Source organism: Tachyglossus aculeatus, chromosome 1 (genome assembly GCF_015852505.1).
Source record: "Tachyglossus aculeatus isolate mTacAcu1 chromosome 1, mTacAcu1.pri, whole genome shotgun sequence".
In the NCBI taxonomy this organism is placed as follows: Eukaryota; Metazoa; Chordata; class Mammalia; order Monotremata; family Tachyglossidae; genus Tachyglossus; species Tachyglossus aculeatus.
In genome coordinates, this window is record NC_052066.1 from 74,073,556 (window position 1) to 74,088,605 (window position 15,050).

A 15,050-nucleotide genomic window follows, 5' to 3' on the forward strand; every position below is an offset into this window, starting at 1 on the left:
CTGTGTGACTTTGGGTGAGTCACTTCACTTCTCTGGGCCTCAGTTACCTCATCTGGAAAATGGGGGTGAAGACCGTGAGCCCCCCATGGGACAACCTGATCACCTTGTATCGTCATCATCAATCGTATTTATTGAGCGCTTACTGTGTGCAGAGCACTGTACTAAGCGCTTGGGAAGTACAAGTTGGCAACGCCCTGGCGCTTAGAACAGTGCCTTGCACATAGTAAGCGCTTAATAAATGCTATAAAAAAGTGGCAGAGCCAGGATTCGAACCCATGACTTTCAGACTCCCAGAGCCATGCTCTGTCCATTACACCATGCTGCCTCTCATACATCGAAAACATTTCTAAGTGTATAAGAGCAAAATGGTTATCTACCCCTTCAAACTTCTCAAAACAGAAACTGTTAGTGACAAGTGGAGAGTGTAATTAGAGCAGAGTGTTAATTAGCTGTTTCCCCAGACAAGGCTAGCATGGCACCCCAGAGAATTAGAGGCAGATGGATGGGGAAAACAGCAGGCAACCCGCAACTCATGAACCGGCCTCCTTGTTCTACCCCGTGGATAATTATCTAAGGATGAGAGTATATCAGTGGGAGTCAGTAATATCTTCATAGATATGCACGTTCCCAGCTACCAATTTATTGCTCCTTCTTCCAGCAAATAATCAAAATGTTTCCTCATTTCAAGAGATAGCTGACTACATGAAGCCAGCGGTCACGTGCAAACATGTAATTACCCCAAAGATGAACTTTTAAAAACTAATTTCTAGGCAGTGCAATAGAATTAATTTTCAAAGCAGGATTTCTGTAAAGGCCAGTTATATTCAGTATGAACTGTGGTATCATTTTATCTGATGAATGATAATGTCAGTTATCACTATATTGTTTAGCTGCATTGTGATTGATGGAAATAATTTTCCCTTTGTGTTTTTGTGATTACTGGCTCTCACTGATTAAATCAGATAGTTAAAATATCGATATTCCCAGAGAAAGGCTTCAGACAGGCTGAGATTTTTTTGAAGTGATAAATGGTTTGCAACTCAACAGTATGACACCTTCCATTTGGTATAATATGGCGTAAGACAATTTCCAGTTTTATAATATGGTGTAAGACGATTTCCAATTTTACTTGAACCTGGAGATTAGAAGACGTTCTAGGTTCAATAGTTTATCTCGTGTCTAACTTGAACTATGAAATGACTCTCTCCTAGTCCCTAACACTAGTGCTGTCATAGTAGGTTTTGATGGTGTTGAGGTAAAAGACAGTATAATAATTTTTCCTTTTGCCTTTGACAGCATAATGATGTTATCCGTACTGAAAAACACCAAGACTCCTGTGAAATTCTGGTTCTTGAAGAATTACTTGTCACCTACATTCAAGGTTTGTTTCTCATGAAACTGGGCGGTCCCCCAAACTTCTAGTCTCCCCTTTTTCTTCGCCCCTCTTGTTTTAGGCTGGTGAGTGTGAAATTCATTTATCCAACATGAAAAATGAAAGTGTAAAATTTCTAATTCTTGGGTGCTCTAATGTGGTCATCCATGTTCATCCGCGACTTTATGCAGTAAGCGGTTTTTTCACTGCGGGAAGGAATTTTTAGACAGGCAGACTAAGAAAAAAGCGTCATATCCTCCCAAGTGCTTAATACAGTGCCCTGTACAAGGTAAATGCTTAAATACTATTGATTGCCTGATGATAACTCAAATATTGTGTTAGAAGTTACCTGATAGAGGTTACTGTAAATGCTCCTCTGCTCTGAGGCATGCATGGTTATCTATTAAACCAATCAATCATTCAGTGGTATTTATTGAACACTTGTTGTGTGCCTCTGAGGCATGCATGGTTATCTGTTAAACCAATCAATCATTCAGTGGTATTTATTGAACACTTGTTGCACCTGTATATATGTATATATGTTTGTACATATTTGTTACTCTATTTATTTATTTATTTTACTTGTACATATCTATTCTATTTTATTTTGTTAGTATGTTTGGTTTAGTTCCCTGTCTCCCCCTTTTAGACTGTGAGCCCACTGTTGGGTAGGGACTGTCTCTGTATGTTGCCAACTTGTACTTCCCAAGCGCTTAGTACAGTGCTCTGCACACAGTAAGCGCTCAATAAATACGATTGATGATGATGATGATGCTGAGCACTATACTAGGTACAATAGGTATGATGGACAGTACAGTAGAGTTGGCAGACACAATGTCTGTCCTCGAGCTTACAACGCACGGGGGTAGACAGACGTGAAAATTAATCAAGGTGAGGGAATTAACAGAGTATAAGGATAAGTACATATGTGCTGGAGGATTGGGGGTGAGTTGAGTATCAAAGTGCTCAAGGGGTAAAGTCTCAGAAGCAATGCACAAGAGAGAGCAAATAGGGTGGGGAAATCGGGCAGGCTTCTCGGAGGAGATATTATTTTAGGCTTTGGCAAGTATAGTGAAGACTTGAGACGGTTAAACTGTACTAGCCACTAATTGAGGTTTGTTCCTGAATGATGATTTAGTTTGGCAAACTTAGTTTTTTTTCATTTTATGTCCTTTAATTTTTTTATGTTACAATCAGTCAGTCACATTTATTGAGTGCATACTGCGTGCACAGCACTATATTTAGAGCTTGGGAGAGTATAATACGATAAAGTTGGTAGACATGTTCCTTGCCCACCGAGAGCTTACACTCTAGATGGGGAGGTAGTCATAAAAATGAATTATGAACGTACACGTAAGTGCTGCGGAAGTGAGGGTGGGGTGAAGGTCAAGTGTTTAAAGGGTACATACGGATTCAAGTCTAAGTTACGCAGAAGGGAGAGGGGATATGGGAAATGAGGGATTAGTTGGGGAAGACCTTTTGGAGGAGTTGTGATTTTAATGAGCCTTTGAAGGAGAGGAGAGTGGTGGTCTACCTTATATAATAATGATGGTATTTGTTAAATGCTTACTATGTGCCATGCCCTTTGTAAGCGTTGGCTTAGATACAACGTAATTAGGTTGTCCCACGTGGGGCTCACAGTTTATCTTATATGAAGCAGGGAAGGAGTTCCAGGCCAGAGGGAGGGCGAGGGGTCATTGGTGAGATAGACAAAATTGAGCCACAGTGAGTAAATTGGCAATAAAGGAGCGAAGTTTGTGGGCTGGGTTGTACTAGGAAATTAGGGAGGTAAGGTAGGAAGAGGGCAAGTGATTGAGTTCTTTAAAGCCTCTGGTGAAGAGTTTCTGTTTGATGTGGAGGTGGATAGGCAACCACTGGGGGTTTTCGAACAGTGGGCAAACATGGACTGAACGATTTTGGAGAAAAATCATCTGGAGAGCAGAGTGAATTGTGTTGTGGGAAGAGACAGGAGTCAGGGAGATCAGTAAGGAGGATGACTCAATAATCAAGGCGGGATAGGATGAGTGCTTGGTTTAAAATGGTAGTAGTTTGGATGAAGAGAAAGGGGTGGACTGTAGCGATGTGTGAAGGTTAAACTGAGGATTTGGAGACAGATTGATTATGTGGGTTGAATGAGAGAGATAGGTCAAGGATAAAGCCATTGTTACGGGCTTGTGAGACGGGGCGATGGTGTCTGTAGTGATGGGAAAGTCAGTGGGTGGACAGGGTTTGGGTGGGGATATGAGGAGCTCTGGTTTGGACATGTTAAGTTTGAGGTGTCAGCGAGACATCCAAGTAGAGGTGTTCTGAAGGCAAGAGGAAATAGAAGACTGCAGAGAAGGAGAGAGATCAGGGTTGGAGATGTAGATTTGGGAATCATCTGCTTAGAGATGGTAGTTTGAAGCCGAGGTCGTGAATGAGTTCTCCAAGGGAGTTGGGTGTAGATGGAGACTAGGAGGGGACTCAGAAATGAGCCTCAGGGAGCGTGTCAACCAACTCTGTTGTATTACTCTCCCAAACTCTTTGTAGTGTTCTTCGCATAGTAAGCGATCAATAAAAACCATTGATGATTGATTTATAGGGCAGAAACACTTTGTCTTGCAGAAAAGGCAGGATGGTTACTTTGCAGCCCAACATTAAGCATTGCTTCAACCTGAATGAGCCAGGAGTTGGGTTTAATCGTGTTTGAACACAAAAGCTATGTGCAAATCCTACCAGTCCTGTGCTTTCTAGAGAAGCAAAAACGTAGCACATTCATTCATTCATTCAATTGTATTTATTGAGCGCTTACTGTGTGCAGAGCACTGTACTAAGCACTTGGGAAGTACAAGTTGGCGCATGGCATGGTGACTATGCCAATGAGCCATAGTGACCCATGTGTAAAGTAGAAACACGAAATTTCTTCCTATTAATGTCAAGAAGCAATCTCAGTTGAGACCCAGACTTAATATGAAATGGCCACCGTACATTTGGGCTAATATGTTACTATGATGCATTTATTACTAGCATGTGGCAAAGAACGTATAAATAATCTAGATATCACAGATTTCACTTCGTAATAACTGTTATTTTCCTTTAAGAAAGTAGCCTTTAAATCAGTTCATTGCAGTATTTCCTGTGGGGCTTCTAAAAATTAAGCCTTTTTACAATTTTATGTTTTGACTGAAGGTAGTGTATTTGCAATAGATGATAAACAGCCTTTATAAATTATAGACATTACTTAGTCCCATTGGTTAAATTTGTTTTGCTTATGGAGATAGACGAAACCAGATGAGATGAAAAGAAACAATGAAATTGATTTTTCTGTTTTTGTTGTTTGTTTAAAAAGGAGTTTATCCCATACATGGCAGAGAAGTACAATTTCCAATATGAGCTTGTTCAGTATAAATGGCCCCGGTGGCTTCATCAGCAGACAGAAAAGCAACGCATCATTTGGGGTTACAAAATTCTCTTTCTGGATGTACTTTTCCCACTGGTTGTGGACAAGTTCCTTTTTGTGGATGCTGATCAGGTAAGCTTTTTAAGACCAAAGACATTGGGCATGTTCAAAATAAATAGCAAATCATTGTGGATTGGAATTTGGGTCAGAAATGTGGAAATGAACTGGCCCTTACTGCCTGTACCTTTCCTCACCCTCGAAGCCCGCCTAATCAAGAATGTGGTTGGTGTCAACTTTCTCCTAAATGTGAAGGGATAAACCCAATCAGTAGTGGAGTAATGGAATCAAGTGTGGAAAGAAACTATCTATAGGAAAGCTGACTTGCATGCCATAAATGGTGTGGGTGTCTAAAAATAATTATGCAGGACAAACTTAATTGCCTTTGTAAAAGAAGGCTCCAAAACTGTAGCAAAAAGGAATGTTGTTTGAATTTCAGGAAATTATTTGATTTTGTTGCTAGTAAGGAAATGCAGAAACATTCCCATTCCCATAAAAAACCTTTCACCAGCCCTCCTGCACAAACCCATTTTATGGAATGAAATTGCAGGTGGAACAGGGACCCATTGGCACCTTTTAAATGGTACCAAATTGCAAATTATTGAACTCCACTTCCTAAACGTAGAAGAGTAAAAGATATTTTAATGGAGGCCATCCACAGACTCCGTAGGTAGATTTAGGCTTATCAATAATTTAGGTTATTTCACAGGTTAGATTGAGGTGTGGCAGTCTATTCTTCAGCAAGGTACGGTGGTCTCGTAGTGTTGTGAACTAGCTCATTTTTAATGCAATTCTATAAACTGAATTTATGAAGCAGCGTGGCTCAGGGGAAAGAGCACGGGCTTGGGAGCCAGAGGTCATGGGTTCTAATCCCGGCTCCACCACTTGTCAACTGTGTGACTTTGGGCAAGTCACTTAACGTCTCTGGGCCTCAGTTACCTCATCTGTAAAATGGGGATTAAAACTGAGCCCTACGTGGGACAACCTGATCACCATATATCCCCCAGCTTAGAACAGTGCTTTGCACATAGTAAGTGCTTAACAAGTGCCATCATTATTATTATTATTATTTGCCAGCAGTAGGTATTTCTAAAAGTCCCTACTATCCACTCATATTTTTTAACTATGATCTATGCCAGGAGGTTTGAGATATTAACATCGCTAAAATCTGCCCTTCCCTCTCCATCCAAAGTGCTACCACGTTAATTCAGTCAGTTACCCTGTACTTTCTTGATTACTGTATCAGCCTCTTTGCTGACCTCCCTTGCCTCCTGTCTCTCCCCACTCCATTCAATCAATCAATCATATTTATTGAGCGCTTATTATGTGCAGAGCACTGTACTAAGCGCTTGGGAAGTACAAATTGGCAACATATAGAGACAGTCCCTACCCAACATTGGGCTCACAGCATTCCATTCTTTACTCTCCTGCCCAGGTCATTTTTCTACAAAAACATCCAGGCCATGTTTCCCTATTCCTCAAGAACCTCTAGTGGTTGCCCATCTCCACCTCTGCATCAGACAGTAACTCCACACCATTGGCTTTGAAGCACTCAGTGACCTTACCCCTGCTACCCCACCTCGCTATTCTCCTGCCACAACTCAGCCCACACACTTTGCTTCTCCAATTCTAACCACCTCACTGTACCTTGATCTCGTCTATTTCACTGCCAACCTCTTGCCCAAGTCTTGCCCCTGGCCTGGAGTGCTGTCCCTCATATCTGACGACAATTACTCTCCCCACCTTCAAAGCCTTATTAAAGGCACACCTCCTCCACACATTACTAAGCCTAAGCCTCTTTTCCTTTTCTTCAACCCTCTTCTGTGTTGCCCTGACTTGCTCCCTTTATTCATTTCCCCCTCCCAGCCCCACAGCATCTGTGTACGTATCTGTAATGTATTTATATTAATGTCTGTCTCCACCTCTCAACTGTATACTTGTTGTGGGCAGGAAACATATCTGTTATGTTATAGTGTATCCTTCCAAGTGCTTAGTACAGTTCTCTGCACACAGCACTCACTGTAGTTGACTTACTGACTGACAAAATTTAGTTTGGATTTGATGGACATGTAATTTTAGCTTTTGCCTTACTGATGCACTTAATAATAATTATGGTATTAAGCCCTTACTATGTGCCAAGCACTGTTTTAAGCACTGGGGTTGATACAGGGAAATCAGGTTGTCCCACATCGGGCTCACACTTTTAATCCCCATTTTACAGATGAGGTAACTGAGGCACAGAGAAGTTAAGTGATGTACTGAAGGTCACACAGCAGACAAGAGGCGGAGGCGGGATTAGAAGCAACGTTCTCTGACTCCCAAGCCTGTGTTCTTTCCACTAAACATAACTGCTTCTCTACTTAGCAGGATTCTGTGCCAGCTTTGATATATGTCTTTTCAAGAGGACCTTTGATCTGTTTTTCCACAGATTGTAAGAACGGACCTAAAAGAGCTCAGAGATTTCAACTTGGATGGGGCTCCTTACGGCTACACTCCATTTTGCGACAGTCGCAGGGAAATGGATGGCTATAGGTTCTGGAAGTCAGGATATTGGGCCAGTCATTTGGCTGGAAGAAAATATCACATCAGGTATGGGGGCTGTGGGGGATTAAACATGATGGTGAATATATGGTTTTGTGTTTTTGGAATAAGCAAAAAAGTTAACTACTTCCAAAATTCCTTTAGTGAAAGGGAGAAGAGGGGATTTTTTTAAAATGTGAGATGTGGAAGCATGGAGAATGGAAGGTTACGATGTTAATATTTGTTCATTCGGTCTTTGAAGCCAAGGAATTCTTAATGCCTTATAGTGTCCCCTCTTTGTAACCCATCTCTTAGCCTGGAACATCCAGTACATCAGCAGCACAATTGTACTAACGTGTCTGTTTCAGTTTCTCATGCTTTTATTATATAACCCGACTGCTAGGTAAGTGCTGGAAATCTTTAGACAGAAGATGTATTATTGTCTTTTGAAGGCTCTCAGATAAGGAGCAGTGATGAAAATGAAATGACAGTGATAGCATCAGTTTTGGAACTTCCACTAGCTGTCTGAAGCAGTATGGATTATGGACTCTAACGATGATCTTAGAATTCAGTTTAGCTGAGACTGTCCTTGTCTTTCAAGAAGTAAAGCAAAAATGTTTGGCGGTCAAGCATGCTCAGGCTGTTATTTCACAGTGTGACTTGGGGTTTCTGATTGACCTCCATAGTTGTAACAACTTGCTTTTCTACATTTAGCGCACTCTACGTTGTGGATCTGAAGAAATTTAGGAAGATAGCTGCTGGAGACAGGCTCAGAGGGCAATACCAAGGTTTGAGTCAGGACCCTAACAGCCTTTCCAATCTCGATCAGGTACGTGCTTGTTTCTCCTGGGATAATATACTCACTAATAGGTGTTGGATTCAGTCTAAAAGTGAGTAAATAATAATGATGGCGTTAATTAAGCGCCTACTATGTGCAAAGCACTAAGTGCTGGGGAGGTTACAAGGTGAACAGGTTGTCCCATGGGGGGCTCACAGTCTTCACCCCCATTGTACAGATGAGGTAACTGAGGCACAGAGAAGTTAAGTGACTTGCTCAAAGTCACACAGCTGACAGTTGGCGGAGCTGGGATTTGAACCCATGACCCCTGACTCCAAAGCCCATGCTCTTTCCACTGAGCCACGCTGCTTCCCATAGAGTAGATACAAAAGATTTTAGTGCAGTGAATTGCACCAAGACACTCAATAAAAACTACTTAAGATTGTGTATAAGTATATTCATTGTGGTTGTCTGTAAGTGTTCTGTTAGTTGATTGTTTCCTCATCTGTAAATGGGGATTAACCACCTATTTTCCTTCCCCCTTAGACAGTCACAGGATTGGGTCCGATTTACTTATTCTGTACTGAACCCATCGCTTAGCACAGTGTTCGGCACATAGAAAGTGCTTAAACTCCACCGTTATTATTTTCACTGAGAAGCTCTGAAGCTTTTCCTTACTGGAATCCTTTTAGCTTTCAATTGCAGTTCTACTTCTTAGGCAAGATTTGTCTTCAGAGCGAATACAATTTTTGGTCAATTATCTCATGTTGTAGCATCCTAAATGAAATTTAAAGTTTAAAGTCTATTGAACTAGTCATGACTTTTATTTAAGGATTTCCCCCTTTATTATTACTCTTAAACCGTCAATAAAATATTCTGACCTTTAAAGATTCACTTTCAGATTCGCAAATTTTATAGGTTAGCTTCATTATGTTTGATTCTCTCTGATCACTTCATTTTATAATATAAATTCGTATTGTAAGGTTCATAAAAAAACAGATGACTGGGGTAAATTGGGATCTCCCTTCCAAGAGGTCTTTAATCAGTCAATAGTATCGAGTGCTTACCGTGTGTAGAACTCTGTACTAAGTACAGAGAAGCAGTGTGGCTCAACGGAAAGAGCACGGGCTTTGGAGTCAGAGGTCATGGGTTCAAATCCCGGCTCTGCCAACTGTCGGCTGTGTGACTTTGGGAAAGTCACTTAACTTCTCTGGGCCTCAGTTACCTCATCTGTAAAATGGGGATTGAGACTGTGAGCCCCCCGTGGGACAACTTGATCACCTTGTAACCTCCCCAGCGCTTAGAACAGTGCTTTGCACATAGTAAGCGCTTAATAAATGCCATTATTATTATTATTATTACTTGTACGTCTACAGACGTATTCCCTGCTCAAAAGGAATGTAGAGTCTAAAGGGAAAGACATAAAATAAATTACAGATATGTGCATAAGCACCGTGGGACTGAGGGTTGGGTGAATGTCATAATAATAATAATGATAGCATTTATTAAGTGCTTACTATGTGCAAAGCACTGTTCTAAGCGCTGGGGAGGTTACAAGGTGATCAGGTTGCCCCACGTGGGGCTCACAGTTTTAATCCCCATTTTCCAGATGAGGGAACTGAGGCCCAGAGAAGTGAAGTGACTGGCCCAAAGTCACACAGCTGACGAGTGGTGGAGGCAGGATTAGAACCCATGGCCTCTGGCTCGCAAGCCCGGGCTCTTTCCACTGAGCCACGCTAAAGGGTCCAGATCTAAAAGCATAGGTGGCACAGAAGGGAGAGGGAATAGGGGAAATGAGGGCTTAGGGAAGGCTTCTTGGAAGAGATGTGATTTTAATAAGGTTTTGAAGATGGGCAGAGCAGTGGTCTGTCGGGTATGAAGAGCCAGAGGAAGGATGAGGACAAGGGATCGCCGGTGAGGAAAACAAGATTGAGGTATAGTGAGTAGGTTGGTGTTGGAGGAGCTAGGTGCGCGGGCTGAACTGAAGTACAAAATCAGTGAATAGGAAAGGAAAAGGCAAGCCTTGAAGCTGCTGGTAAGGAATTATTTTTTGTTGTGGAAGTGGATGGGCAACTACTGGCTGTTCTTGAGGAGATCGGACTGAACGATTTTTAGAAAAACGATCTGGGCAGCAGAATGAAGTAAGGACTGGAATGGCAGGAGGCTGATGTAAGAGTCAAGGCCGGATATAAGTGTTTGAATCAGCATATTAGCAGTTTGGATAGAAAGGAAAGGGCAGATTTTAGCAATGTTGTGAAGGAAGAACTGACAGGATTTTTTTTTTAATGGCATTTATTAAGCGCTTACTATGTGCAAAGCACTGTTCTGAGCGCTGTGGAGGATACAAGGTGATTAGGTTGTCCCATGTGGGGCTCACAATCTTAATCCCCATTTTACAGATGAGGTAACTGAGGCACAGAGAAGTTAAGTGACTTGCCCAAAGTCACACAGCTGACAAGCGGCAGAGCCGGGATTTGAACCCATGACCTTTGACTCCAAAGCCCGGGCTCTTTCCACTGAGCCACGCTGCTTCTCTTGTAGTGTTCTCTCTAGTAGCAGCATGAGAAGCAGCGTGGCTCAGTGGAAATATAAGTGTTTGAATCGGCATATTAGCAGTTTGGATAGAAAGGAAAGGGCAGATTTTTAGCAATGTTGTGAAGGTAGATCTGACAGGATTTGGCTATAGGTTGAAAGTGTAGGTTGCGTGAGAGAGATGAGTTGAAGATAATGCCGTGGTTATGGGTTTCTGAGATGGGGTGTTGTCTACAGTGATGGGAAAGTGAGGGGAAGACAGGGTTTGGGTGAGAATAGGACCTGCTTTGGATGTTTTTCTTTAATTGGCATTGAAGTGCTTACTCTGTGCCAAGCTCTGGGGTAGATGCAAGCTAATCACATTGCACACAGTCCATGGGTCCCATATGGGGTTTACAGTCTTGGTTCCCATTTTGCAGATGAGGTAACTGATGCCCAGAGAAGTTAGGTGACTTGCCCAAGGTCGCACAGCAGACAAGTAGTGGGATCGGGATGAAAACCCAGGTTTTTCTGACTCTCAGCCCCGTGCTGTGCCCACTAGGTCATTCCGTTTCTCACATTTAGTGTGAAGTAGGAGAAGCAGCGTGGCTCAGTGAAAAGAGCCCGGGTTTTGGAGTCAGAGGTCATGGGTTCAAATCTCGGCTCTGCCAATTGTCAACTGTGTGACTTTGGGCAAGTCACTTAACTTCTCTGTGCCTCAGCTCATCTGTAAAATGGGGATTAAGACTGTGAGTCCCCCGTGGGACAACGTGATCACCTTGTAACCTCCCCAGTGCTTAGAACAGTGCTTTGCACATAGTAAGCGCTTAATAAATGCCATTATTATTATTATTATTATTAAGTGACGGCAGGATTTTTGATGTGCAGATGCAGACTTTTAGTTATTTTTTTCTTTACTCAACAGGATTTACCTAACAACATGATTCATCAGGTGCCAATTAAGTCCCTCCCACAGGAATGGCTTTGGTGTGAAACGTGGTGCGATGATTCTTCTAAGAAGAGAGCCAAAACAATTGATCTGGTAAGACTGTTCAATTTTGGATCCAGTGAGTCCGATCAGATTATCCTGTATTCGGTACATTGTTGTATTGCACTCTTCCGAGTGCTTAGTACAGTGCTCTGCACACAGTAAGCACACAGTAAATATGACTGGACTGGTTGACTCTGCGGGTAATTCATTCATTCATTCTATCGTACTTATTGAGCGCTTACTGTGTGCAGAGCACTGTACTAAGCTCTTGGGAAGTACAAGTTGACAACATATAGAAACGGTCCCTACCCAACAGCGGGCTCACAGTCTAGAAGGGGGAGACAGAGAACAAAACAAGACATATTAACAAAATAAAATAAATAGAATAAATATGTACAAATAAAATAAATAAATAGAGTAATAAAGATGTACAAACATATATACATATATACAGGTGCTGTCGGGAGGGGAAGGAGGTAAGGCGGGGGGGATTCATTCATTCATTCAATCGTATTTATTGAGCGCTTACTGTGTGCAGAGCACTGTACTAAGCACTTGGGAAGTACAAGTCTGCAACATATAGAGATGGTCCCTACCCAACAGCGGGCTCACAGTCTAGAAGGGGGAGGCAGAGAACAAAACAAAACATATTAACAAAATAAAATAAATAGAATAAATATGTACTAATAAAATAGAGTAATAAAGACACACAAACATATATACATATATACAGGTGCTGTGGGGAGGGGAAGGAGGTAAGGCGGGGGGATTCATTCAATTGTATTTATTGATAAAATATGATTTTATAAATATAAAATCATTTATAAATTTATAAACTTTATAAATTTTATAAATATAATATAAATTTTATAAATATTTATCAATAAGTATGATTGATTGATTGATTACTTACTGTGTGCAGAGCACTGTACTAAGCGCTTGGGAAGTACAAGTCGGCAACATATAGAGACGGTCCCTACCCAACAGCGGGCTCACAGTCTAGAAGGGGGAGACAGACAACAAAACAAAACATATTAACAAAATAAATAGAATAATTATGTACAAATAAAATAGAGTAATAAAGACGTACAAACATATATACATATATGCAGGTGCTGTGGGGAGGGGAAGGAGGTAAGGCTGGGGGGATGAGGAGGGGAAGAGGAAGGAGGGGGATATGGTAACAGCATACCATACTGTTGGCTAGCAGTTCAGGGATGGGAACTCAGCTTTTTGAACTTTTTAAGGTTGGGAAAGCTGTCATGGTAATTGGGGCACCAGTAAACCACCACCGTCTCACTCCCTCCTGTTACCCCAGAAACCTTAAGTTCCAATATTTATCTGTTGTTCCCCTGTGCCTTACTTTTACTGATTGCTTTGCCCAGCCGGTGACTTAAATAACCCTCTTCACCCTTTTCCTGCTTCTCCCCCACATTTTGAAGGTTATTTGCGCTTAGCCCCTAATCCTTTCTAAATTCCTACAAAAGGTAGGTATGGTTTTCTTCTATTTTAACATCGATTTATCTATTCCATAGTGCAATAACCCAATGACCAAAGAGCCCAAGCTGCAGGCAGCTGTGCGGATTGTCCCAGAATGGCAAGACTATGATCAAGAAATCAAACAATTACAGAGTCACTTCCAGGAGGAGAAAGAAACGGGTACCATTCATTCAGACAGAGAGGTGAAAGCGCCAAACAGAGAAGGTGGTTACAAACTTTTTCATTGAAAAGCCTCTTTTGAAATCTGCCGTTGTAACTGCCCTCCTGTGTGTTTATAATCCTGATTGTAGTATTCTTCGTCAAAGTAGGGGTCCTTGATTCCTAAATCCAAGTCTTTATCCTGGGAGCTTGGTGAAAATTATTTTGAATCTGCAATAGAGGGGGGGAAATGTGAAGTCTGTAGATGGCTTACTTCCTTAAGATATACTTTTGAAAATAGACCGTGAAGTTTACGCCTGTCGAATCTCTGCCCTTTCAACGTTGGACTTTTTTTCTCTCTTTTTCTACAGGCTTGGAAACACATGTAGAATTATGATCCATGGAGGAAAAAATGAAGTTAGACTATTTGAAAGACAATTTTTCTATTAAATGCTAGTTTTTTCTGGTATGTCTACACGACTGCTGAACAGTGGAATGGGAGGGCACTGTTTGCCTTTTTGAGACTGGCATTTGGAGTTGACTCACGCACAGAAATTAGGACCTGGATCATGTGGGAAAACACACTGGTCTTGCACTCAAAAGGAAGGTGAAATTGCCAGTAATGGAGTTCTGAGGACCGTGACTTTAGGGGAGGTGGCACAATGCAGTTCCATGACCAAACAGGCCTGTGGCAGTCATTAGAAGAGCGGGCATTCTGTCGGATCCGGATCACCTCAGCCAAGAACACTCACGCGACGCGTGTGAACACGACACAGGACATCCAAAGCGCAAGACTTACCTCAATTATTGTTTGGTAGTGGAGCCAAGTTCTGCAGACTACATTGCGACCCAGAACCTTGCCGTGAACTGGTTTAATTTTGTAAAATCTATTCTCACGTGGCCCGGTGTCCTTTGAGTTCTGCTGAAATGGGTGTCCCTCATTGAGATTCACTGTATAATCAAGGCATAACTAATTGATCATTTGTTTCCTCAGGGCTGGCTCAGTACAAAGGCTCAATTGAAAACTGCCCAAAGAAGTTAGGCGGAAACACACGCACCCACAGTCATTTCCACCTTTGAACCGAAATCAAACACTGTTGACTTTCCAACTTCAAACCTGCATGCTCTTTGGTTCATGGTTTCCTCAGTGGTCTTCATAAAGTGATCCGATTTTCTCTTTTCCATAATGAAAGTAACATGACTTATTAAGTATGGAAGAAATATGAATCACCACAATAAAAAAAAAAGACATAGGGTGCTTAGGGAAGGACTTCTAGGGATCAACTAATTCGTTTCCCAACTCTTTTGGGTTGATTACAACCCATTCTGGATGCTGCCATCTTTGATTTTTAACGAGCTTGAGAGAACACCCAGTTACGTGTGGTGAAATGAAGCTTGATGGCAGAGTTAAATCATAGGGCATATACAAAAGTTTCACTGGTTGGGAAACACTCATCTAGTTCAACTTCCTATTCCATGGTGGATCAAATGGGTTCTCTTCTCTGCCTTGTTCTTGAAGCCTTAATGCAGTGTCAAAATTGTAAACCCCAGAACGTGAGTTTTCTCTTGTGACCTCTACCTCTTTGCCCATTTTCTGAGGTCACGTGAAATTTATTGGAACTTGTTTTGCCGATGGTACTCAAAAGGATGCAACTAAACAATTGGATGTAAATGATTGTACCTTTAAATGAAGTATCTCTAATGTCTTTTATGTCTTCTAAGCAACAACAAATCTTGTTTTTCTTTGCCAAGATTGGATTTCTAAAATTAGCCATCTTCGGTAAAGAGAGCTTGTGATTTGCAG

The 15,050-nt window shown here is 41.7% G+C and overlaps 1 protein-coding gene across 1 annotated transcript in view; it reads left to right on the forward strand.

The window, feature by feature from the left end:
• UGGT1 (UDP-glucose glycoprotein glucosyltransferase 1) overlaps positions 1 to 14,052 on the forward strand; it is a 171,703-nt gene extending 157,651 nt beyond the window's left edge. The window contains exons 35-41 of the mRNA XM_038752651.1: positions 1,297 to 1,381; positions 4,701 to 4,883; positions 7,237 to 7,397; positions 8,043 to 8,157; positions 11,543 to 11,659; positions 13,144 to 13,312; positions 13,618 to 14,052. Of these exons, the coding sequence (XP_038608579.1) occupies positions 1,297 to 1,381; positions 4,701 to 4,883; positions 7,237 to 7,397; positions 8,043 to 8,157; positions 11,543 to 11,659; positions 13,144 to 13,312; positions 13,618 to 13,643 (856 nt within the window). The 3' untranslated portion in view covers positions 13,644 to 14,052. The remainder of the gene's footprint in view (positions 1 to 1,296; positions 1,382 to 4,700; positions 4,884 to 7,236; positions 7,398 to 8,042; positions 8,158 to 11,542; positions 11,660 to 13,143; positions 13,313 to 13,617) is intronic.
• The last annotated feature ends 998 nt before the right edge of the window (positions 14,053 to 15,050 follow it).